The sequence below is a fragment of the Peromyscus californicus genome, unplaced genomic scaffold, assembly GCF_007827085.1.
Source record: "Peromyscus californicus insignis strain IS unplaced genomic scaffold, ASM782708v3 Scaffold_13__1_contigs__length_99412109, whole genome shotgun sequence".
NCBI lineage: Eukaryota > Metazoa > Chordata > Mammalia > Rodentia > Cricetidae > Peromyscus > Peromyscus californicus.
The window spans coordinates 37,313,138-37,337,430 of record NW_026294424.1 but is presented as its reverse complement, the minus strand read 5'-3'; the positions used below and the strand labels follow the sequence as shown (position 1 = coordinate 37,337,430).

General features: G+C 41.2%; 1 protein-coding gene across 9 annotated transcripts in view; it reads left to right on the top strand.

Annotated features, from left to right (window-relative positions):
* Positions 1-4,440: 4,440 nt before the first annotated feature.
* Positions 4,441-24,293, top strand: part of Bod1l1 (biorientation of chromosomes in cell division 1 like 1) — a 54,698-nt gene continuing 34,845 nt past the window's right edge. For all 9 annotated transcript variants that reach the window (XM_052734836.1, XM_052734835.1, XM_052734839.1 and 6 more), the window contains exons 1-9: positions 4,441-4,692; positions 9,567-9,691; positions 13,963-14,153; positions 14,634-15,245; positions 15,877-16,026; positions 18,720-18,886; positions 20,617-20,728; positions 21,247-21,385; positions 24,016-24,088. In XM_052734836.1, the coding sequence (XP_052590796.1) occupies positions 4,456-4,692; positions 9,567-9,691; positions 13,963-14,153; positions 14,634-15,245; positions 15,877-16,026; positions 18,720-18,886; positions 20,617-20,728; positions 21,247-21,385; positions 24,016-24,088 (1,806 nt within the window). In that variant the 5' untranslated portion in view covers positions 4,441-4,455. The remainder of the gene's footprint in view (positions 4,693-9,566; positions 9,692-13,962; positions 14,154-14,633; positions 15,246-15,876; positions 16,027-18,719; positions 18,887-20,616; positions 20,729-21,246; positions 21,386-24,015; positions 24,089-24,293) is intronic.

Sequence of the window (24,293 nt, the reverse complement as noted above, 5' to 3'; positions counted from 1 at the left end):
GGATGGTGCTGGAGAGAAGCTGAGAGTTCTACATCTGGATCGGCAGGCAGGAGGAAAACAAAGTGAAACACTGGACCTGGCTTGAGCATCTGAAACCTCAAAGCCTGCTTCTAGTGACACACTTCCTCCAACAAGGCTGCACCTACTCCAACAAGGCCATATTTCTTAATGATGCCACTCCCTATAAGCTTTTGGGGGCTATTTTTATTCAAATGGCCATGGAAGTCATGACCATAGTTAATGCATATAGAGAAAAATGGTATTTCAAAAGCTAGGGAACTTGTAACCTAACAGACTATATCCTAAGAATCCATGTTCCCCAATTAAAGTGAGTTTTCAAAGTATCCCCTAGTACAGTTGGGGTGTCAGGGGGGAAGCTAAACAATACTAATAGCACATAAATGAGGTATCTGCTTTAGAACTCTCTTTTGTGTTTTGTTCTCTTTTATTTTGTTTTGAGACAGTGTCTAACTGCATACCCTGGGACTGGGACTCACTATGTAGAATGTAAACCAGGCTTGTCTTAAACTCATAGAGATCCACCTGCCTCTGAGTGCTGGGATTAAATGTGGGATTAAATGTGCCACTATACCCAGCACTTCTATGTTTTTTAACTGGGTTACCACAGTAGGTTACCTAGCTGTCTTCCTTTGACTTGACACCCTTTATCCTTTTTGTCTCCTCCATCCCTACCATTCCTCCTCATTTGACCCTTCTCACCCTCAATACACCTGCTCTCTATCCTCCTGTAACCTACATAGTACTATCTACCCCACTATAAAGCATCCCACACATACTGTCCATTTTTAGTTTCTTGGATTCCCAGGGTACTCCAAAATGAGCACACAAAAAAGTAAAATGGAACCTACATTATGAAAGAAACCATGTAACATTTGTCTTTCTGAGCCCAGGTCAACTGGCTCTGTACAGTATTTTCCAGTTTCATGCATTTTCTTGCAAATTTTATAATTTCATTTTTCTTTGAAGTTACATAACATCCTATTATGTATATGCATCACATCACATTTGAATAAGAATGACCCCCATATATTTGAATGCTTAGTGATCAGGGAGTGGCAATATTTAAGAAAGATTAGGAGGTGTGGCCTTGTTGGAGGAAGTATGTCACTAGAGGTGGGCTTTGGGTTTCAAAAGCTCAAGCCAGGCCCAGTGGCTCTGTCTCCCTGAGGCCTGCAGATTGAGATGTAGAACTCTCAGCTACTTCTCCAGCACCATGCCTGCCTGCTTGCTGCCATGCTCTCAACCGTGATGATAATGGACTAAACCTCTGAAACTGTAAGCAAGCCCCAATGAAATACTTAATAAGAGTTGCTGTGGTCATGGTGTCTCTTCACAGTAATAGAACAACGACCAAGACAACATCTTTTACCAAGTGTCAATTGACGGGCCTGTTGGCCGATTTCCTAGCTGTTGTGAATAGAGCTGCAATAAACGTGGTTGTGAGAGTGTCTCTGTAAGCTGTAGACTCCAGTGGGTATGTGCCAAGGAATGATATGGCTGGGTCATATAGAAGATCAAACTAATCTGCAAAGTGCCTGCACAAGGGTAGGTACACCTTCATGGGTTGCTTCATATTGCCACAGAAACAGAGAAATGGCTGCAACAGGTGCACTTACCTTGGAAAGGCAAATAATGTATCTTTGTGCCTTCAGTGTTCTCACAGAAGCTGTTCACAGAGTGGCTGCTCACAGTGTTCACGTGTGGGGGCGGGGAGCGGGAGACGCCATGTTTTTTTTTGCACTCACTATGGTCAAAATTATATTATCATTTCTAAGGAAATAATCCAGAGCAAACAAAGCAAAAGAGGTCACTGGCAAGAAACACTACTTTAAAAAGATTTCTGAAAGTAAAAACTGTTAATGTGCCCCCCTTCCCTTTTCTCCATGTAATTGCAATATTCATCCCTAGACTCTGTCCTCAAACAGAAAGAAAAGTGCTTTTGAAAGAGGCCAACAATACAGATCAGTGACCTGAATTCTTTTCAATGTATCTGGGAGGTTTTTCAAGGCTATGGTATTGCGCAAGCTACATTGTATCTAGTGTGTGCAATCAGTATAACTGGAACTCCCGTGTACAAACATGCTACTTGTTAGATTTCTTCAACAAGCCAACCACCACATATTTTAGGATATCAGTTGTGAATTTTCTAAATTATTATCAATTCATACCTTCAAACATTTTGAAAAAGGCTCAGGACCTTTTATATATATTATATAAATAATATTATTTATTAGCCACTAAACAAATTCTTTTAGCAGCAAATACCTTTTTTTAATTAATCTTTAAAGATTAGTAATTGTGCCTAATTAAATTTGTTAAGTTTTTCAGGTTTGGTTTGGTTTTGTTTGTTTTTTGTTTTGTTTTGTTTTCGAGACAGGGTTTTTCTGTGTAGCTTTGCACCTTTCCTGGAACTCACTTTGTAGCCTAGGCTGACCTCGAACTCACAGAGATCCACCTGCCTCTGCCTCCAGAGTGCTAGGATTAAAGGCATGCACCACCATTACCTGGCAAGTTTTCCAGTTTTATGGATGATTCTCACTTAGCTATTTCAGAATAGTTGTATAAATTATATATATACATACCAAATAAACACTAAGTCTTTTCATATTATATACACACTTGATAACATACACTTAACAACATATTGGATTGCACTGTTGGTACACTAAGGAAATACAAGTTATAATCTCATCCTGTTACCAAAATTTATTTTGAAAATGGATTACATTTTCAAATGGTATACACATCCTTAGTCCCAGCACTCAGGATGTAGAGCCAAGTGGACCCACACAGTGAGTTCAAAGCCAGTGAAACCTACATAGCTAGACCTAGTTTCAAAACAAAAAAGAAAAGGAAAGGAAAAAGAAAGAAATGAAATTATACTTTATACCGATTTAAACTTGACTGATCTTTTTTTAAGGTTTTTTGTTTTGTTTTGATTGGGTTTGGTTTTGTTTGTTTGTTTTGTTTTGTTTTTTTAGGCAGGGTTTCTCTGTGTAGCCCAAGCTGGCCTCAAACTCAGAGATCTGCCTGCCTCTGCCTCCCAAGTGCTGAGATTAAAGGCATGGTCCACCACTGCTCAGCTTTAAGAACAATTTTAAGAACAGCTTTAAAGACTCGGCCCCAGGACAGGCAATAATAAATAACGAAATAATTACATCGTTTCCTGATATGCAAACTGAAATTAGTAGAGTGTCCTAGTTAGGGTTACTATTGCTGTGATGAAACGCCATGTCCAAAAGCAACTTGGTGGGGATTGGGTTATTTCACTTGCACTTCTACATCACTGTTCATCATCATCAAGGGAAGTCAGGACAGGAACTCACAGGGCAAGAATCTGGAGGCAGGAGCTGACGCAAAAGCCATGGAGGAGTGCTGCTTACTGGCTTGCTTGCAATCAGCCTGCTTCCTTATAGAACCCAAAACCACCAGCCCATGGATATCCCCACCCACAATTGACTGGGGCCCTCCTACATCAATCATAATTAAGAAAACGCCCCACAGGCTTGCCTACAGCCAGATCTTATGGGGGCACTTTTCTCAACTGAGGTGTCCTCCTCACAGATGACTCTAGCTTGTGTCAAGTTGACAAAAAAAAAAAGCCAGAATATACAAAGACCTAGTTTTAAGTGTCTTCCAATGACTAAACTCCTTATCGTGAGTACATTCCATGCCTGAGACACAATGCTACATAAGCTTCACCCACTATTACCATACCGAGCAGCAAAACCCTCGTAGCTAAAATTCTGCCTTAAGAGACAGTAATGGGAGGCCGCTAGGTTAGTGCAAGGGAGGCAACCACACCAGAAGAGTAGCAAGGGATGTCAACGGGAAAATGGGATGGGTGGGTGGAAGAGAAAAGCGAAGACCCTGAAGTTATCCTTCTGGAAAGAAACAGAATCCTAGACTCCCGAGAGTTCTCCCGCAGTCCCACGAACGGTTCGCACTATAAATGCCTACGGGTTTCCACCACCCGGAGAAAAAGGAGCAAGTGCCGTGGGGCCGGCAGACAAACAGGTAAAACTAGGGCAACCCCTCCCTCCTCCTGTCTACTCTGTGCAGACCCTGAAGGTGCCATGCAGGCAGGCTTAAGCTCCCAACCAGCGCTCCGCTCCGACCCAGCGCTCAGCTGCCCTGCCTTCCAGCGGCGGACGCCACCACAGCCAGTTCCAGCCCCGCTCAGCCTCGCGAGGGCGCTCACGCCTCCAGGCGGCGGGAATTGGACCATGGCGGCCCCCGTAGCCAGACCATAGTTGCGGCAGTCACCGCCTTTTCCTCCTTTCCCTCAGTTCCTTTTCACTTCCGGGGTTGTTCTAGATCCGCTGGTTCCGTAACAACATCCCGTTGGCTTCCCTCAGGCGGCGGGACCTGTGTAGTCGCCTCCCCCGGAGCGCCTGCCCGCCTGGGCTCGCGCGCTCCACGGCCCGGGCCGCCATGGCCACCAACCCGCAGCCGCAGCCTCCGCCGCCCGCGCCGCCGCCGCCGCCGCCGCAGCCACAGCCTCCACCGCCGCCGCCGGGCCCCGGGGCTGGCCCCGGAGCGAGCGGGCCGGGCGGCGCGGGTGCCGGCGCCGGGGACCCGCAGCTCGTTGCCATGATCGTGAACCACCTCAAGAGCCAGGGGCTCTTCGACCAGTTCCGCAGGGACTGCTTGGCGGACGTGGACACCAAGGTTCGGGGCTGGGACGGCGGGCGGCGCGGGGAGCGGGGTCCCGCGTGCTCGGAGGGGCGGCTTCCCCAGACCGGACCCTCGCGACTGTCTGGCTCACAGGGCTCCCTTTGCAGCCGCTTCCTTTTTCCTGACCTGCAGCGGTGTGCCATGCACTCGGCAAGGCTTGCAATGTTCATTCATCCCCGTGCCCTTGTGTTCCTTTCGTAGGCTAGTGTTTCTTGAATACCTACTGTGTGCCAGGCACTGCTTGGCCTCTACAATTTCACGGCGGTGGTAAGCAAGACCGAGTCATTGTTCCTAGGGAAACTGGTTTGGAAGCACTAGGGAAAACGGGACTCGGTTTAATGTTCATTCTTATTTCTCGTGATTTATCGCTCTATTAACTTTGCACCCAAGTTGGTTTTTGCCCTCCTAAAGTTTCTTCGGTTGTAAAAAGCCACAAATTTGGCGTTTGCATAAGTCGTAATGTGGTCATGGAGTGATTTGCAATGTGTTTTGCAGGATGTTGGGGGGCAAACCTGGGCAGACAAAAAAGTGGCTTGGGAGATAGGACTGTCGTTTGATCTCTAGCAGTGACTGCCTGATTTAGTAGTTAGGTCAAGGCAGTTTGCTAAGATGAGAAGAGGCAGAGAGAGATGGAGGTAGAGAGAATGGAGCCGTTCAGTGGGGAAAGCGTGGAGGAGACATGACAGCAAATGCTGAAGTGGAAGAAGAACGGGATGGAGGGGGGGGTGCGTTAGGAGAGTGAGCACGGTAAGCCAAGAGCCAGCAACAAGGTTCCCTATCCAAAAAGAAGGGGAAGGGAGGAACCCGGCACTGTCCCAGAAAGGGGCTTTAACGGAGTGAACCGAGGGTGCAGGAAGGAGCAGTCAGTGAAGTTGGTGAAAAGCTAGGGAAGTGTGTCTGGAAGCAGGTGACGGGAGAGGTGTTGGTTCCTAGTGTGGGCTTCTTGCGGCTTGCATTTGGTTTAGTGTATGTATTTGGTTTTGCTTTGAAGTGGGTGGGTCCATTTGATTGGACCTATGAAGATGAAAGTTTTTTTCAGACTGGCAGGTCTGAAGAACCTGGTTCCCTTAAAATTCGGGTGTTTATAGCACCTGCAAATCCTCAGCTTTGAGGTCGACTGCTCACTGTTCTGCCATCTCCTCTAGAGAAATTCCTCCTAAGTACCTAAAAAAAAATCTTCTCCTTCAAGGACTCTGGTGTTGGACCTATTCCCTTAGCCTTTCTAAGGTGTTAGAGGTTTTATTCACAGGGACTTTAGTTTATTGGGCTGTGTGTAGGAAATATAATCTTATTTTACTTAGGGACTATCATGGCCATATTTTAAAGTCATTGCTATTGCTTTTTGAAAAATATTTTGATGAGAAAATATTAGGCATGGTTAGGTAAATATTTCCCCATATAAAGCTAGTTGTTTACAAGCAGCAAGTGGGTATTACACTTTGATGTTCTCAGAAACCTGAGTGTCTGTTTTGTCATTGTGTATATTGAATATAAAAGTTAAGTTTTAATATACTGATGAAGGAGGTGCAGTCGTTCCAACTCAACCTTTTATTTATCCCATCCCCATTAATTGTTACTACTGTGTGTCTGTAGTATCCCTGCCAAAACTCTCAAAAGTAGATTATTAAAATGTTCCTTGGGGGAAAGAAGAGAAGTTGGTATGACAGTCTAAGAAAAACTAGGCCCTTCTCTTTAAATACACACATTAAAGTGCTGTGTTCAGTAGTTCACAGTAGTTGACTAGAGGCAATTTCATGTGGTTCAACCTCATGCTCTGGATAGAGGGCTGAGGTCCGCCGAACATTCTTCTCTAGGAAAGAGAAGCTTGAAGCTAGAGAGGAGCAGAACTGAAATGACAGCTTCTTCTCAGAGAGTGGGCACAGGAGGGCATAGTTACTGGAACTTTCCATAATCACTCAGTTTCTCTTCCCTTCCGTTCTTGACTTTCTCCTCCCTTCTAGCCCTCTCTTCCCTTCCTCTCCCTTAGATAACAATTGTGTTGGTTTTAATTTAAAATATTTGTAATTAAGTCACATTTCTATTTTTTCTAATATATAAAAAGAAAAAGAATACTACTTAAGAATGTAACATTTATAACATTACAATGAGTAGGCCAACACAGAGAATAATAATCCCTATTCATACAAAGGACTATCACTTTAATGGAACTCTTGAATCTCATCTGCCACTCATGAAGTCTGATATTCTTCACAATTGAACCCAAAAGACTGTCCTGCTTTCTACCTAAAAGTCTTACATGTAGTGCATAGGCTGTTAACAGTCAGTCAGTCATACATGTGTAAGAATCAAGACACTTGATAGCTTCCAGGTGCTGTCCAAGAACAGAGTGTCCACCTCAGTGTATCTACACGAGGATGAGATGTACCAATGTCTACTGCCACTCCTGGAGCCATAAAATACAGTCTAGTAAATTTTGGATCTCAACATAATTGTTTGGGGGATTTCTAGTACTGAGAAATTAGTAGTGAGTTTGAGCAAAGGGTCATGATCTGACTTATATTTTAGATGAAGTGATAATTCATGATCTACTTTGGACAAATGTTTTGATGACCCTAACTTTCGAACATTTAACGTACTTTCTTAGAAGATGGATGTGAGTTGGGCTTGGGTAGGCAGGAATATCAGGAAATGAGACGCCTTGGAGCATCGGGGAAAGAGTAGTAGAAATAGGTTCTGAACACCCTCTGATGCTGGAGCTTCTGGTGGCATATGCAGACTTTGCTTAGCAGAAGAACTTGTTGATTTTAAATTTAAGGCAGGATCTGCCATGTAGCACAGGCTAGCCTTGAATTCAGTGTGTAGCCCAAGTAGACCTTGAAATTGCCATCCTCCTGCCTCAGTGTTGCAATTGCTGAGATTACAGACATGTACTATCATGCTCTGCTAATGGAAAAACTTAGAAAAAAAGAAAATTTTTCCTTTGGGGGAAGTTGAAATTTGAATTTATTTTGAGGGGACTAAAAAACTAAATATATTCAAGTCTAATAAACACTTGTTAAAAGAAGAAATATACATTATAAATGTTAGGGAGAAAGAAATTTTCATGTTGAAAATTTCATGACTAAGTGGAGAAGGCCATAAATAAATAATTGGGCGACTTCCTTGGGAAAGAGAAAGTAGACAACAGCAAGAGTTGGAAATTGGAAGTGATAAAAGAGCATCTCATAAGGCTAGGATCTTCAATTCTGTTGCAAGGTAGGTACCTAGTTATTGGAGGACAGCGTTTTAATTACTTATCTGCCAAGCAGTGTGGACAAGAGCAGGGCTACACTGCAAAGGAGATAAGAATTTCTGCTTTTGCAAAATACAGTGCCCTGCAAGAATTGTTGAATGGTGGTATGTATAGAAGATGGCAGGAACTGTCAAAGAATGGCTGTATAATAAGCCTGCACTGGATGTCAGAATGACTGTGTTAGGATAAACTCTGAAGGTGAGAGCTTTGTCAGATGGACAGGTAGAGGGAGTGGGTATATGGAAATTAGTTGCTGGGATATATGCTTTTAAAGGAGAGAGGGAGAAGTGGCACAGGGTGATACTGTGCTCTTTTTCTTAAAATCATTCTAGGTCACCCACCTATATTGAAGGAAAAAAAGACAGAGAGAGGAAAGATAACCCTGAATGAGTAGGTAACAGGACTGACTGAGGCACTAACTCGGAACCATTTCTTTCTTTCCTTTTTGTCTTTTTTTTTTTTTTTTTTGAGATGGTTTCTCTTTGTAGCCCTAGGTGTCCTGGAATTTGTTCTGTAGACCAGGCTAACCTCGAAGTCAGAGATCCACCTGCCTCTGCCTTCAAAGTGCTGGGATTAGAGGTGTGCACCACCACCACCCTCAGAACCATTTCTTGAATAGGGATGACTTGATTTCATTTTCATCCTCCTCCTCTTCCTTCTTTTTTGGGGGGGATGCGGAGATAGGGGTTCTAAGCCTTGGACACTGTGCACCTTTTGAGCTGATTAGTTCCTGTAGGATCTGTCCTGAGCTGTGTAGAATATTCAATAGCATCCTTGCCCTCTCCTCCTCAGTTAAGATCTAAAATGCTTTAGACATTACCAAATGCTTGCTTTCAGGAAGAGAGTTTAAAATCACTCCTGCTTGAGAACTACTTTTACATCAGATTCGGATTATAGTTCAGTGGTCTGTCCCTGAGTAATTTCCCTTGAGTCCATAACTTTTACCTCCTATCTTACCATCACAGACTTCCATTATTTTAATTATTGCATACTTTGCCAGGTGAGTCGTGTATCTGTTTATGCTCAGCTAGTGAATCCCTGTGCTCATATGTATAATGAATTCCCACTCTCCAACCTCCTTGTGCCAGCACCAGGTCCCAGTCTGTGTCTTCATTCCTGTTGCCCCTTGTGCCCCCTTCAGCTACTAAATAAGACTACCAGTATATGGTCCCAATGCTTCTGACCTTACAGTTTTCTAGTCCCATTATTACTTTCTTCTGTTGTTGGCTCTGGCCACAAAGAAGGCCAGTCTCCTCCCTAGTTACATCATGCAACTTTGAAACCAATTTTCCAGGTCAAATGCCACATTATCACTCAAGACTTCTTTCTTGGGCTTTGCTGCCTTTCTTTGTTTCCAATCCCCCAACATTAACATTTGTGTCTTGTTTCTCCTCTTTTGTCTACAAAAAAAATTTGTTTTCTCTATCTTACTTTATTTCCAAACAGCTTGTCTTAGACAAAATAGGCAGTATTTGAAAGTTATAACTGAGAAACTTCCCATCGACACTGTAAGAAACCTTAGGCCTATTAAATGTACTAAAATTATTGAACCAGTTATCAATATTGTATGAATTAAAGGTTTCTAGCATTTATGGTTTTTTTTTCTTCCTTTTAGCCTGCCTATCAGAATCTGAGGCAGAGAGTTGACAACTTTGTTGCAAACCACTTGGCAACTCATACATGGAGTCCGCACCTTAATAAGAACCAACTGAGAAACAATATCCGACAGCAAGTTCTGAAGTAAGTCTGAGTGGAGTGCACAGGTTCAATTTAACATGCTGCTACTTACTTTGTCTGAAAGCAAACAGAAGTACATTCTCCTGATGGTAGTTTTGGAATGTTGATGTGCCGTGGTCTAGTATAATTTTGGAGTATGGCCTCATCATTTCATATTTCTCCTATAAATTTTAGCTCCTTGTAGTGGCATATCTTGAGAAAATCTATCCAAGAAAAGTCTCTATGTAAATATTAATAGATGCAAATGCTATGATGTCCTAGACAGTTATACTCATAACAGTTTTTTTGTTTAGTAAACAGAACATGACAGAACCCTGAAATTTAAAAAAAAAAAATTGCTTGTTTGAAGGTGTTTTGTTTTCTAAATATGTAGTATGTGGCCAAAAGAAAATACGTTTGATCTGTCTGGTCATTTCTGCATCAGCATAAGAAACAAAGAATAAAAGCTGCAATATTTGAAAAAGTCTGGAATATTTACTTTTAAAAAGGGACAAACTTGATTTACAATCTTTTACTTGTTTTTGAATATAAATATTTGCTAAGACAAAAAGACTTTCTATCCCAGTTGTTTAAAGAGTGCCTAGTCTTCCTGCTTTGACAAATATTTATACTCAAGAACATTTATAAAATATGGCTTTAAACAGGTGAGCAGTCTAACTCAAGCCTATGTAGTGTGATAGTTCCAAGCCCCAGAAATAAAAATTCACTAAAAAGTCCATTTAGCCCCAGGTAATACTAGAAACCTGGAGCCTGGGAGCTTAGACTGTGTCTCCCTGTGTATAAGAAAAGGAAATAGCACCAGCTTTGTTGTCTATCTTTTAAAAGCTGTTTGAGAACCTGTAAAAGAGTCCAGGTGAGATCAAACGATGCCATCGGAAGGCTGCTTAATACCACCTGTTGGTAAAAAGTCAAAGCTGTTTCCTGAAAAGAAGATGCTAGAAGGAGTCTATTGAGTGGCAGGGCAAGAAGGCCCCTTCTTTCCACAAAGGCCTTCAGTAGAACAGTGAGCAGAGCAGCACCGCAGTGAGAGCTGGAGTGGGGGCGGGGGCACATTTATATGCAGTGCTGCTGATAATCCGGGGCTCCCTTTCAACGCTTCCTAGCTGCTGCCCTTCTCACAAATGATTGCATTGCTTCATTACCATCTGTTTAGAAGGCTCTGGCATCCTTTGTGCTGATCCAGGCCACAGGATGCTACAAATCTTGCACTATCTTATTGTCTCATGCTGAGAGTCTCAAGCAGAAGACTGGTTTTCTGAAGTTTCATGTATACTTTGGTGTTCAAAATCTGTAAGATGAGGAAGCTGTCATTTATTTTATTTTAGGCAAAGGAAAGAGAAATGTAAAAATCATTTACAATCCTAATACCAATAACAGACATCTTTACCACATTTTCATGCCTGGTAAAAGGTAAGGAAGCCAATGATTATGGCAGTGGTGAACACTGGTGCTGGCTTCCTCTAGACTGGAGACTGAGAAGGAGAACGGCTGTATTCTGGTTAACTTAGCTGCTACTCCCCTAAGATTTCTGTAAATTTTCCTCTTGTTATCCTCTGGTTATGGAGCTCAAAGAAAAACTTTGGGAGTAAGTTCTCTCCTTCTACTATGGAATCCAGGAATTGAACTCAGGTCATTGGGTTTGTACAGTAAGTGCTTTTAACCCCTGAAATATCTTGCTTGCCCCATTTGCAAAGTTTTATGTTAGTGATAGTAACATATTAAAGTTTTCCTTTTCCCTAGAGAAGGATTTGTTTTATTTTGTTTGTGGTTTTTTTGTTTTTTGTGGGGTTTTTTTGAGACAGGGTCTCACTATGTAACTCTGGCTATCCTCAACCTCACTCTGTAGACCTGGCTGGATTCGAACTCAGAGCTCTGCCTGCCCCTGCCTCCTGAGTGCCAGGATTGAAAGCGTGCATCATTACATCTGGCTTAGAAAAGGATTCTTTAGTTGCATGCAAATGAATCCTGTATGGATGGACTAGCTATAGAAATAACTAATCTGAAGCAGGTTTTCATAAACACACTGGAGAAAATACTCAGCTGATTGACTAAGGTTAAGACATTGCAGTTGCCATTTGTGTAGCAACTTAAGACGGATCAACATAGTCGCTTATCTTTTGATTCAGGAGGAAGGAAATTTTTATTCTGCTTACGTATTCATTTACAATGCAGAATCTGAAAATGCTGGATAGCTTTCTGTAATGACCTTGACAGAATTTTAAAAGAGAAGGACTTGATTTGATTTATGTATTTACTTTTTTTTTTCCAGTACTAAGGGTTGGATCTAGGTTTTCATAAATGCAAAATAAGCACTCTGTCACTGAGTTACTTCTTTTTAAAGGGTCTCAGTATGTAGTCATGGGTCTCAAAGTCTGTATGTAGCCTAGACTGGCCTGGAACTAGAGTGCTAGAATTACAGGAACTACCACCATACCTGACTTCAGGTCATACCTGACCTCTTTTATTTTCTTTTTATTTTGAGAAAAGTTCTCTAAATACCCGGGCTGGTCTTGAACTCTTACCCTGAGTTTTCCCTGTTGCTCAGGCAGGTAGTAAGCTTGTGACTATCCTGCCTCAGCCTCCTAAGTAGCTGGTATTATAGACATGTACTGCCAGGCCTGCAGCAAAGTAACTTTAACCAGGAACATATCTATTGTCAGCATTTGTCTTTACCTATGGACCTAGAGCTGAGACTTTCCTGTCTGAGGAAGCAGCTAGGGAATGACCCAAGGCAGGGAGCCTACAAAGAGCAGTGGATCAGTACCTCTGGACCGAATTTTTATGTAAGATCAGAGCTGATCTCCGTGGGAAGGAAGACTACATTTAGGAGTATTTTGCTTACAGGACAAGAAGCCAAAACATAGGCAAACAGAGAAGGCAACTGAAGCAGTATTTTTAGGTTCAGTGGGTTTATTCTTTCATTTTGTGCCTTTGTAGTTATGCCTTACAGCAGAACTTTTTAATGATTCTTTCTGCTACATTTGCAAGTCACCTTTAAGGGGACAAAAAGGACACCTTTAAGATACAGCACTGTTTTCAAGGTTTGTGTTCTGTTTTTTAATCTTGGAACTTTAAAGGCAGGTAACCTACTTTGTTGCATGTCAGCTCATTTTTCTTTATGTCCCACATAAATAGAATTATAGTACCACATGGCTGCAAAGTGCCTTAGGAATTGAAAATCCAGTCCACCCTCACTTCAGACAGGTACTCTCGGGAACAGCATTTGACAGTTTCAGGACCAACTCCTTTCCTATTCTATCCCTAAAGATGGAGGCCAAGAAGCAGGAGGTGACTAATACCTCAGTCTCCCAGTGCTGTCCTGGGTCTTTGATTCCTCCTGGTGCATTCTAATGTTCTTAATAATAACATGTTCTTAAATCTATTGTGCTCAGGTGTCATTTTACAAGAAGTGCTGCTTCTGTCCTTGTCACTCCTCTGTCTGCCTTCTGTGATGTTTCTTTAACGTGGAGCCCCTTTCCTTCCTTCCTCTTCTATACAAATCAAGACTCAGCTCAGATGTCTTCTCTTAGTGGAGTGTCCCAAATTATCTTGGACATAGCCAATAATCCCTTACTCTTCTCTCTCAGGACATGGTGTGAGTTCATGCCTAGCTTCTTGTATTTTAGTTGTCTCTGTATCTTTAACCAGTGTCCAGGGCCCAGGTCTGGTCTGTAGCTGCCTGGTGGCCAGCATGGTGCCTTTTATGTAGAAGGCATTCATAACCTACCTCTTGAATGACTAAATCATCCTGTTTTATAGCAGGAAGGTAATAAAAAGAAAGCCAGACATCTTGAGTTTTATTTTTGTTTTCCTTGTTTCTTGTTTCTTAATTTGATGAAATTATACTTTGTGTATATTCTTCACTTTAACTGGAAACTCTAAGACTTATAAAAAAAGTTTATATTTTCTATTTTTAAAAAAAGAAAGTTTCAACATTGAGAGATTTACTTTAGGCCTGGAACTCATCAGTCGTGAGGTGCTCTTGTGTTCCAGGGATGGAGGCTGAGAGAAGCACCACCTCTCTTGTGTTCTGCAGTGCTGAAGCAACTTCAAAGGCCTTTTATATGTGTTAGTTTTTCCACCAGTGATGCATTGGTGGATCGTTTACAAATGTCTTTGTAGTATAGCATACCTAAAACCACTACTGTATTAAACTGCCCAAATAGACTATTGAAGGTGGAACATATCTATAGTATATACTATTTTATTTAAAATATTTTATGCAAATAATATAAATTATTTCTTTTCCTTTCTGTGAATTACCTGTGTTTCAGATCAGGAATGCTGGAGTCTGGTATCGACCGAATTATTTCTCAGGTTGTGGATCCAAAGATCAACCACACGTTCAGGCCTCAGGTGGAAAAGGCTGTGCATGAGTTTCTGGCCACACTGAATCACAAGGAGGAAGCGACTGGCAGCACAGCTCCTGATGATGAGAAGCTGGACTCTTCCGTCATTACCCAAGGTGCTTTGGTTTTACTCTTGTCAGTTGCTGTGCTCTCCTTGATCTGATTGCCTACCTAGGGATATTTGGTTCTTCAACACCTTGCTCCATTTAGCTGCTCAAGTGAAATTATATGTACCTTCAATATTACTCAGATTCGTCAACTGGCATGACATTTCTTTTTTGAAATTAATTTTAGAAAGCACTTTAATAATAACGAGTTTATGTGTGCATGATCACTGTAAGAGAGGAAGTAACTGAAAAAAATTAGTGAAGACATTCTTCTCACAACTAGAATTTTCTCAGATGTGTTGGTGCCCTTCCTATAAGACACTGTACTCAGGAGATTGAAATTTGTGAGTATGTATGCCAGCGCTGTACCTGAAAACCTACAGGAACATGCATTTCTGCCCAGCTTCTAACAGTGGTGTGTTATGTAGATGAAGTGGATGGGTGTGCTTTTTGAATGAATTTATTCCAAGTCTTCTCTTCTCCTTGAAGGTGTTCCTGCTCCTGGGCCCAGTGCTAATGTAGCCAGTGATGCCATGTCAATCTTAGAAACCATAACTTCTCTTAACCAAGAAGCTAATGCTGCCCGAGCTTCAACAGAGATGTCAAATGCCAAGGCCAGTGAGAGAGTACTCAGAAAACTCTCATCTCAGCCCAGCACTGACATCAGCACTGACAAAGAGAGAGGCGCAGAGGATGGAGCTGATAAAGAAAAGGCTACCCCTGATTCTGGAGCCGAGGGCATGGAAATTGCTCCCAAGTCAGAAGAACCTAGTGATCTTCCTTGTCCAGTGGAAGAAACTAAAAATCATGTGAAAGAGAATAGCTTACTTTTACTGAGTAAGGATGCTCAGCAGGAAGGCAGTGACCAAAAAAATAAATCAGTGGACAAAGGGGAAAAGAAACCAGATAGTAATGAGAAAGGAGAAAGAAAGAAAGAAAAGAAAGAAAAGACTGAGAAAAAAATTGATCACTCCAAAAGGAGCGAAGACACACAGAAAGCAAAAGATGAGAAACAAGCAAAGGACAAAGACGTAGAGAGCATGAAGCTTCCTTCTGAAAAGATCAACAGCAGAGCCAGGGCTGCTGAAGGGACAAGAGAAGGTGTGTGCACTTGTCCATGTTTCTTTCAAGAGCAGACTGTTCCTTAGGGGAACAGGGACAATGTCACATTTGGCTTTGGATTTTAATGATTTGTTTTGATGCTTCCATGTCAGACTTGAAAACTTGTAAAACTATAAAAGTAATAAGCTGGGCATGGTGGCACACAGCAATAATCCCAGCATTGAACATGATGATTGCAGAATCCAGGCCAGCCTAAATAATCAGGCCCCATTTGGGCTAGGGGGAAAAGAGGCAATTAATATTTATAATTTCTTTACTATACTGATGTGTCTGTTCACAAAGAAAATTAAAAGAAAAGCTACAAACTTTGTAATTTGTTTTATCATTTATTCACACTGTTCCAAGCAGCTTAAGCTGTATGTGCTAATCTTCAAAATACCAGGTAGTAATAATCAGTTACTTAAAATTTACATTTGTGCATATTTTTACATTGCAAATTAAAAGTTATTTTTGCAAGTTACTATTTTACCTTTGTATTTTATTAAGATAGCTGCCTTTCTGATAGCTGATTTCTTTGACATCTATTTAAAGCAGGAAATTTTTAATATTTAGGGCTTAGGTTTTGAATGTGTTCTTATGATCAGTTGTTTGTTTCATTTTCTTCTTTAAGATTGCTCTTTGATGGATTCTGATGTAGATGGCCTCACTGACATCACAGTTAGCTCTGTCCACACCAGCGACCTTTCATCTTTTGAAGAAGACACAGAAGAGGAAGTTGTCATGTCTGATAGCATGGAAGAAGGCGAGATTACATCAGATGGTAATGCACTTTTCTCAGTGTCTCTGCGATGTTTCTATTAAGCATTATTTGTGTTCTAGTGCCTACTTCTTGACAGAGTGTGGCCTAGCAAGAGCCTGCTACCTTGTAATTGCAAGATTGGCTTCTGACTGAACTGTAGGGTTTCTGTCTAATCAACCTTGTACATGTTACTACAAACTTCAGTTCTCCATGGCCAGGACCATCATCTGAGACTATTGCAAGAGTGAGAGGAGATAGTGCACACAGAGCTGCTTTTTTTTATGTGTAAATGACACTTAACAGAAGAAGTACAAGCTAGAAGACTGCCCTCACTTCTGGCACCAGTTAGAAATTCAGGAGCCCTAAAAGACCCCTTCTGGTTGGTTTAATAAAGAGCTAAAGTCCAGAAATGTCCCAAACAGGAGCTCTATGCATATTCTCTCTGGAATTGTGGGCAATTTTACTTCCTTGACATGCATTTCTATAATAGGAATAATATATGATCAACCACAAAAGTTCACCAGTACTTTAGTTTGAAATTCTTACTTGGGCTCCAGGATATAGTCATAAAGACTTACTTGCCCTTGTGTCTCTAGACCCTCAGAAGGACTTGCTGCAGGATCCAACCCCCATTCCCCGATCCTAACCATAGTAGACTTTGATTTGACCTTAAGAAAAGCAGGCAAGCAGAAACACACCAGTCAAGTGCAGCATCCTGAGAGCATAGAGATGACCTCTCAGAAGCCTAGGACAAATGTCAGCTCTCTCTGGGCAAAGCTGAAGTCTTTATTATTCAGTTGCTTGTCAGCTAACCCTTCCTAAGTGCTCACAGTCCAGAGACAGTGTCTTAGCTCCTGCAGCGCTGGCAGGAGGCACAGCAAAGGGAACAAAGCTGAAATATGTCCAATCCAAAGTCACAAAGCCACTAGCCAGGGCAGAATCCAAACCTGAGTCTACTTGAAGCTTGTACATCATGCTGCTCTTTGCCCTGCATATTGAAGTTTTACCTACTCTTGCTAGTAGGGAGCATTCTTTACGTTTCCTGCTAGCTTTGCATAGGATGCCTGTAGCCAGCTCCCAAATAATGACACAGAGACTTTTTATTAATTATGAAAGCTTGGACTCAGCTGTGGCTTGTTCCCAACTAACTCTTAAAACTTTAATTAACCCACTTATTTTAATCTGTGGTCTGCCACATGGCTCGTTACCTCTTCTCAGTACTGTACATCCGACTTCCTTCTCATCTAGCTGGCAAAACTCCTGTGTCTTCTTTCCCAGAGTTCCTACCTCTCCCTGGAAGTCTTGTCTATCCTCTCCTGCCTAGCTATCGGCCATTCAACTCTTTATTAAACTAGTCAGAAGCTGCCTTAGGCAGTGAGGAAGGACAGAGACACATCTTCACACAGTGTACAAAAAGATTATCCTAACAGATACCAAGGGAGAAACTCGGGGAAAAAAGTAGAACCTGCTAACTCCACAGATAATTTTCTTAGTCTTCTTGTCTAACTTTTATGTGTTTCTCCAGGAGAAACCAAGTTATAATATCAAAGTAGGATCCAGCAGTGCACCCTAACTGATGTTGGTCCTCACTGTACTGCCCATGAGGGAAGACTAGTTCCCATCCTGAGAATTTCCCCTCCTGAGTGATTTCTCTACTCTGCTGATGCTTTAGGGTCTGTTGGGATGCTTTCTTGGTTGGGGCTAGATTTTATGTGCATAGGTTCTAAAATTAAGAAGCTCACTAAGGGCAACAAGTAATAGGAAATGAAAACATTCCTTTTTTTCCATTTCTACTGTGTCAGATGGAAAGATTGCCTTCCTCATGTAGAGGTTTTAGTTTAAGGTATAAGAACTGTGATTGACTCCTGCCTTTTCCGTAAATTCACAAGTAGGCATTAAGATGTCAAGTGTGAGCTGGGTGAGGTGGTGCACAGCTTTAATCCCAGCACTTGGGAGGCAGAGGCAGGTGGATATATTGAGCTCGAGGCCAGCCTGGTGTACATAATGAATTCCAGGACAGCCAGAAGACCCTTCGTCCAAAAACTAAAATAAATAAATAAGAGCTCCAGTGTGCTTTAAAGTGCAGCTTCAAGTGAATTTCTTCAACAAGGACAAAACCATTCATATCCAGTCTACTGACAAATGAGAATTAACTGTTTGTCAAAATACATTGTTTAAATAACTGGAAGGGGCAAAAGACTAAGGTGGCTCCTGACTTAATAAACCCAAATGGCATAAAGAGGAAAGGGAAACTTCAGCTGAGACTAGCAGGAACCATCCAGTAACCTCTGAGTGGGTCCTTCCCATCAGATCATACCTCAGGTAAAGGCCTCGCAGTGGTGAGTCCAATAAAGTGATACTTGGCTTCCATGTTGAGCCTGCAAAAGCTCGCTGCTTCAGGTGCAGAGTGGAACCTAGTTCTCAGCATGCCCTGCTTGCTCTTTGTTAAGATCAGTTCTGGCAACTTTCGTCTATACTTCATTTTTCTTTTAGTAACACAAGTACTTACAGTGTCTAATTTTTCTTGGTCTGACTTTATATGTGAAGTGATTTGTAGTTTTTTAAAATGTCAACTTCTGAACTTTCTCATGCAGACACCCCTTTGGACCTTTAAATATACTTGAAGTATATTGGTGTTTTTTACTGCTTATGTGACATGTTGATGCTGTTGCTAATTACAGAAGCACTCATTCTTTATATTGACTTCTTTCCAGATGAAGAGAAAAACAAACAAAATAAAACAAAAACTCAAACCAGTGATTCTAGTGATGGAAAAGCCAGAAGTGTACGGCATGCTTATGTTCACAAACCTTATCTTTACTCAAAGTACTACAGTGATTCTGATGATGAACTCACAGTAGAACAACGGCGGCAGTCCATTGTAAGTCCAGTTGATCCCTTGCTGATTAGCATTGGTCCTCAACCTTTCTAGTGCTGTGACCTTTTAATATACAGTTCCTCATGTTAGTGACTCCCAGCCAAACCATAAAATTATTTCATTGCTACTTCATAACTATAATTTTGCTACTGTTATGAATTGTAATGTGTAACCAGAGGTTTCTCCAGTCCTGCCCAGCCCCACAATCAGGATGAATCTCTCCCACTCATGTCCTGTAGCTGCTTGGTCCCAAGTAAACACACAGAGGCTTATATTATTTACAAACTGTATGGCCTATGGGTCAGGCTTCTTGCTAGCTAGCTCTTTCATCTTAAATTAACCCATTTCTATTAATCTATGTATTGCCACATGGCCGTGGTGTTACTGGTCTGCTGGCATGTTGCTCCTTGGGTGGCAGGCTGGTGTCTCCTCCTACTCTTTCTCCTTTCACTATTTCCTGCGTTTTCCCACCTGGCTCCATCCTGCCCTGCCATAGGTCAATGCAGCTTTATTTATTAGCCAATGAGGGTAACACATATTCACAGCATACAGAAAAACATCCCACAGCAGTAATATAAATGTAATGTAAATATCTAATATGCAGGATATCTAATATGAACCCCCTGTGAAAGGACTGTTTGACCCTCAGAGGGATCACGATGCCCAGGTTGAGAAATGCTGTGATTTAGCCTGCTGCACCAGGTTGACAAAATTTGAGTAATAGTCTGTCCAAGGTACAAGTATACACAGAGCAGACATTGCCTTGCCCTCAGGGAGCTTGCCTTGGAACTACATAGACTAGACACAAAGGTGATTATATCATTGTTACTGTCAAAAGAGAAAAAATGAAGCAGTCTGTTCCATATTATGAAAATGCTTGTATCCATATGGCTCATTTCATATAAAGATACAGTGTGCAACTAGTATAGTATTGAGGAAAATGCAGTTCACTGATTCCCTGGGCTTGAAAATGCTTCCAACTATCAAGTCCCATTCAATTAATGGTAGATTCTTAAACAAAATTTGTTGGTTCTTAAATGGCTTACAATTTAAGAAGCATTAAAATAGGAAAAATTTCTTATTTCAAGATGAGGGGATGTTGCAGAAAACACTACAAAGTGTGATTGCTAGCTGGCTTTCCTTCTAGGCTTATTTCTTAGAGAGAATATTGGATAAGAGCTTTGCACCTGCTTAGGATTTTTGAAATTTTGGCTCTGAGCTCTGAGCCAGAAAGGAGTGGTAAGAATAACAAAACAGTAATTAAAAGTTTTCTTATCTGTGCCTTCTATCATCTGGTAGCTGTCAAAATAGAACAGTCATACCAGTACTTATGTACACATAGTGTATGTCTCCTTTTTATTTTATTTTTTAATGATTTATGTATATGTGTACCTAGTGGCTGTAGAATTTAGAAGAAGTTGTTGGATCCCCTGGAACTGGAGTTAGTGATGGTTGTTAGCTATCATGTGGGTGCTAGGAACTGATTCTGGGTCGTCCTCTGTAAGAACAAGTGCTTTTAATGACTGAGCCATTTCTTTAGCCTTATGTATGTGTGCATATCCCATTGATGTGCAAGACCATCAGAAGAGCAAACTAAAACTTTGTTAGCAGGGGCAGCTTTGACTACTTGGATTGCTACCTCAGAGGTGCACTCTCAGGTTTTTCTCACGTATGTTTTCTCAGAATGCCTTTGCTTTTATCTGGTAATGTGTCAGGCAATTTTATGGTTTTAGGCTAAAGAAAAAGAAGAGAGACTTTTAAGAAGGCGAATCAATAGAGAGAAACTTGAAGAAAAACGAAAACAGAAAGCAGAGAAGACGAAGTCTTCCAAAGTGAAGAGCCAAGGTATAGCAGATAGTGCTGCTATTTGAGAGTATCTTATGCACACCATCATCTTCTAGTTAGTCTCATATTGCTTGTGGCATATGCACATAGAATAAAGTGATCTGTTCCTAAGTGTGGAAGCAATTTATCCTGCAGTAGTGAATGAATGGATTTCAGGCAAGAGTAGTTGAGTGTTTCTGGTGAAGATCGTACAGCTAGCCTATACCTTACATCATCTATGCTTTTTCTCTTTCCTTTTCTGTTCTTGTCTTTGATGCTGGGGATTGAACTCAAGACCACAAACTTGCTAGAGCTGTACTTACAGCCTTTGTGCTGACATTTATCTAGCAGAGTAAATAGAACAAAATTGAGGTCTGTTTTTCCTAGCAGAAATTGAGACCCATTAAAGGTATTTTGTGTTTTAAAGTAATTATAAAACCTTAATGAAAAGTAAATACAGCATTGTTACAAAGCTGTCTTCTAAAGTAAAGCTTATTTATTTATCTCTGTATTTATTTTATTTATTTATTTATTTCTAGGCAAAAGTAGTGTGGACCTAGAAGACTCGTCAACCAAGACTTTGGAACTGAAAGCCCCAAGAATTAAAGAAGTCCTTAAAGAACGGAAAGTTTTAGAGAAAAAAGTAGCCTTAAGCAAAAGAAGAAGAAAAGATTCAAGGTACATTTTTATCTGCTGTGTTCTTTTTTTTTTTTTTTTTTTTTAATTTATTTTTTTTAAAGATTTATTTATTTATTATGTATACAGTGTTCTGTCTGCACATATCCCTGCAGGCCAGAAGAGGGCGCCAGATCTCATTACAGATGGTTGTGAGCCACCATGTGGTTGCTGGGAATTGAACTCAGGACCTTTGGAAGAGCAAGCAGTGCTCTTAACCTCTGAGCCATCTCTCCAGCCCATATCTGCTGTGTTCTAATTGTCACATTAGTGGTGTACTTCCAGAAGAGGGCATTGAATGTGGTCATAGGCTGTCTTAAAAAGTAGCCAGGTATGGTAGTGGACACCCTTAATCCCAGCACTTAGGAGGCAAAGGCAATGGGATCTCTGTGAGTTTGAGGCCAGCCAGGTTCTCATAGAGAGTTTCAGGGTATCCAGGGCTCTAGAAAGAGACCCTATCTCTCCATTTTAAAAAAAAAAGTCCTTTTCACTTAGTCTCTGCGACTCTGATGGGTTTGTGAGTTTTTGTGTTAACTACCATCTTTTGTGCAAAGAAACATCTCTGTTGAGGTCTGAGAACTGCACTAATCTATAGGTGTAGAAATAGCCCTGGAACTGTCTATGTAGACCAGGCTGGCCTTGAACTCACAGAGGTCTTTCTGCCTTAGCCTCTCCAGTGCTAGAATTAAAGCTGTGTGCCATCACACCTGGCTTTTTTAGAGATAAGAATTTATAGGGTACTTTGGTATTGTATCTATTTAGCAAAATAGTGCTAGTATGTTCACCCCTGGGTCCCATGAGCTCCCCAATCATGCATTTTTTTTAAGTCAGATACTAGGCATGTGTTTCTTCTAATAGATCAGGCCTTAAATCCAGCCGAAATTAGTTACACCTTGAACATTCATGCCACTATTGCACCTATAAGCATGTCTTGCCACACTAGTCATTATTGTAGCTCACAGGGTCCACAACTCTGTAGGACTGTAGAAGACTCCCTCCATCCCCAGGAACCTTCTGGCACTATGAAATCTAACCAGCAGAGAAGATGTTTTCAGAGTAGTACCAGCTTGATGTCTCCATGTTCTGGGACCAAGGTGTGTGGTGTTTTCAGTAATAGGATATTACTGTCAAGTTATGGTGGCCACTAAGATTGTTGGCAGTAGCCTATATTTTATTGGGAATCTCTGAGACCCCCTCCCAACCAACACCTTGAGGGGAGGCATCTCATACCTGGCACTAGGTTTTTATTTGGCAACCTGTGGCTTTTAGGGGGAGCATTATCCTCTGTGGATCCCAGGGATAGAACTCAGGCCACCTGTCTTGGCAGGAAGGAGCTTTACCTGATGGGCCATCTTGCTTAATTGAAAAACAGAAACTGATGCACTCATGAGAATGATTTGTACTACTTTGTGATAGAAAATAATTGTAGTGGGGGAAAAAAAGACTGTAACAGAAAAACAGAATAAGGAAAACAACAACCTGTCAGGAAAAAAAGAAAGTGGTCATAGAAAGTCTCACCTTGAGTAGAGATGTTCCTATATGTTTATGATAGTCTTGGAGTTCATTTTTATCTTCTTTCACTGTGTTAAGAATATCGCATTTTAAAGTAAGGTTTTAATTAATTTTGTGAAAATCTGATAGAAGCTTTAGACTCTGCCCCAGAAAGTATACAGACATAAACATGAAACTTCCCCTGAGTATCAGAGAGTGGAGTTTATGGGCCCCTGGAAGTACTTGGAGAAGTATCTTGTCTGGGTCTATGGTAACCACTTACTAACCATGCTTGCATCTGTTCACCAATCTTCAGCATCTGTTTTTTAACATCATCCCATCATTTTTCTCTCTCACATAAAGTCAGGTTCTTTTAATTTTTGAAGCACTCCATTGTCATTGCTAATTGTTTAAAAATTACAAAGGCAGAGAGACTCCTGAAAGTAGCTATGATGTGATGTGAATGATGGGCTACATTTTTACTGTTTTATTAAATTATAATTCTTTTTTTAAGTTTACTTTTTTTATTATTTTATATGTTTATATGCATTTATATGTACCACATATGTGCAGGAGCCTATGGAGACTAGGAGATGGTGTTGGATCCTCTGGAACTGCAGTTAAAGTGGTTGTGAGCTGCCATGTGGGTGCTGGGACCCAAACCCAAGTCCTCTAAAAAAAGAACAGCAGATGCTTTTAGTGGTTGAACTCTCTTTCCAGCCCATCGTTGCAACGATGTAAATTGGTCATAAACTTCAAGACAAGCAGATTTACAGAACTCAGAAGAGGAGTCAGTTCTCAATTTTATTGTTCCCTGTTCATCTTGCTCCAAATCAAAACAGCCTCCCTGCTTACTCAAAAGATGGAGAGGCTTTCAAATGTCTGCATAGTGGATGTAGTGGTCACAGTGCATAGCGGATGTAGTGTTCACAGTGCAGCACATTAGGAATTGTCCTTGTAGCATGTTTTCCTTTAGCACCAGGAGCAGTTCCTGCCACAATTGGATTGGATTGTGCTCTCTGATGACTAAGAGTAAAGTTTAAATGAAGTGAGAAGTCACAACAAAGGAAAGATTTTCTGTCAACTTCTTGTGAGATTCTTAGATTCAGATTGGAAAGTCATGTTTGATATACTCCCCTCAGGAATGTTGATGAGAATTCCAGAAAGAAACAGCAGACTGAGGAAGAGTCCAAAGAAGCCCTCAAAACTACTGAGGTACGTCTTAATGGAACCCTTGTTATTTGCCCTTTTGTTAGGGGTGGGTCATTCATGTTCCTTTGCAGCAAAACAGCATAATGGGATCTTTTCTGTATTATGTCTTAAAAACCACTCTGTTCAGCATTCTTAAGCTTTGTCCCATCTTGGCCTGAATTCCTTGTTGCGATGAGTTGATGAATGTGATTTTGTTTCGTCTAGGAAT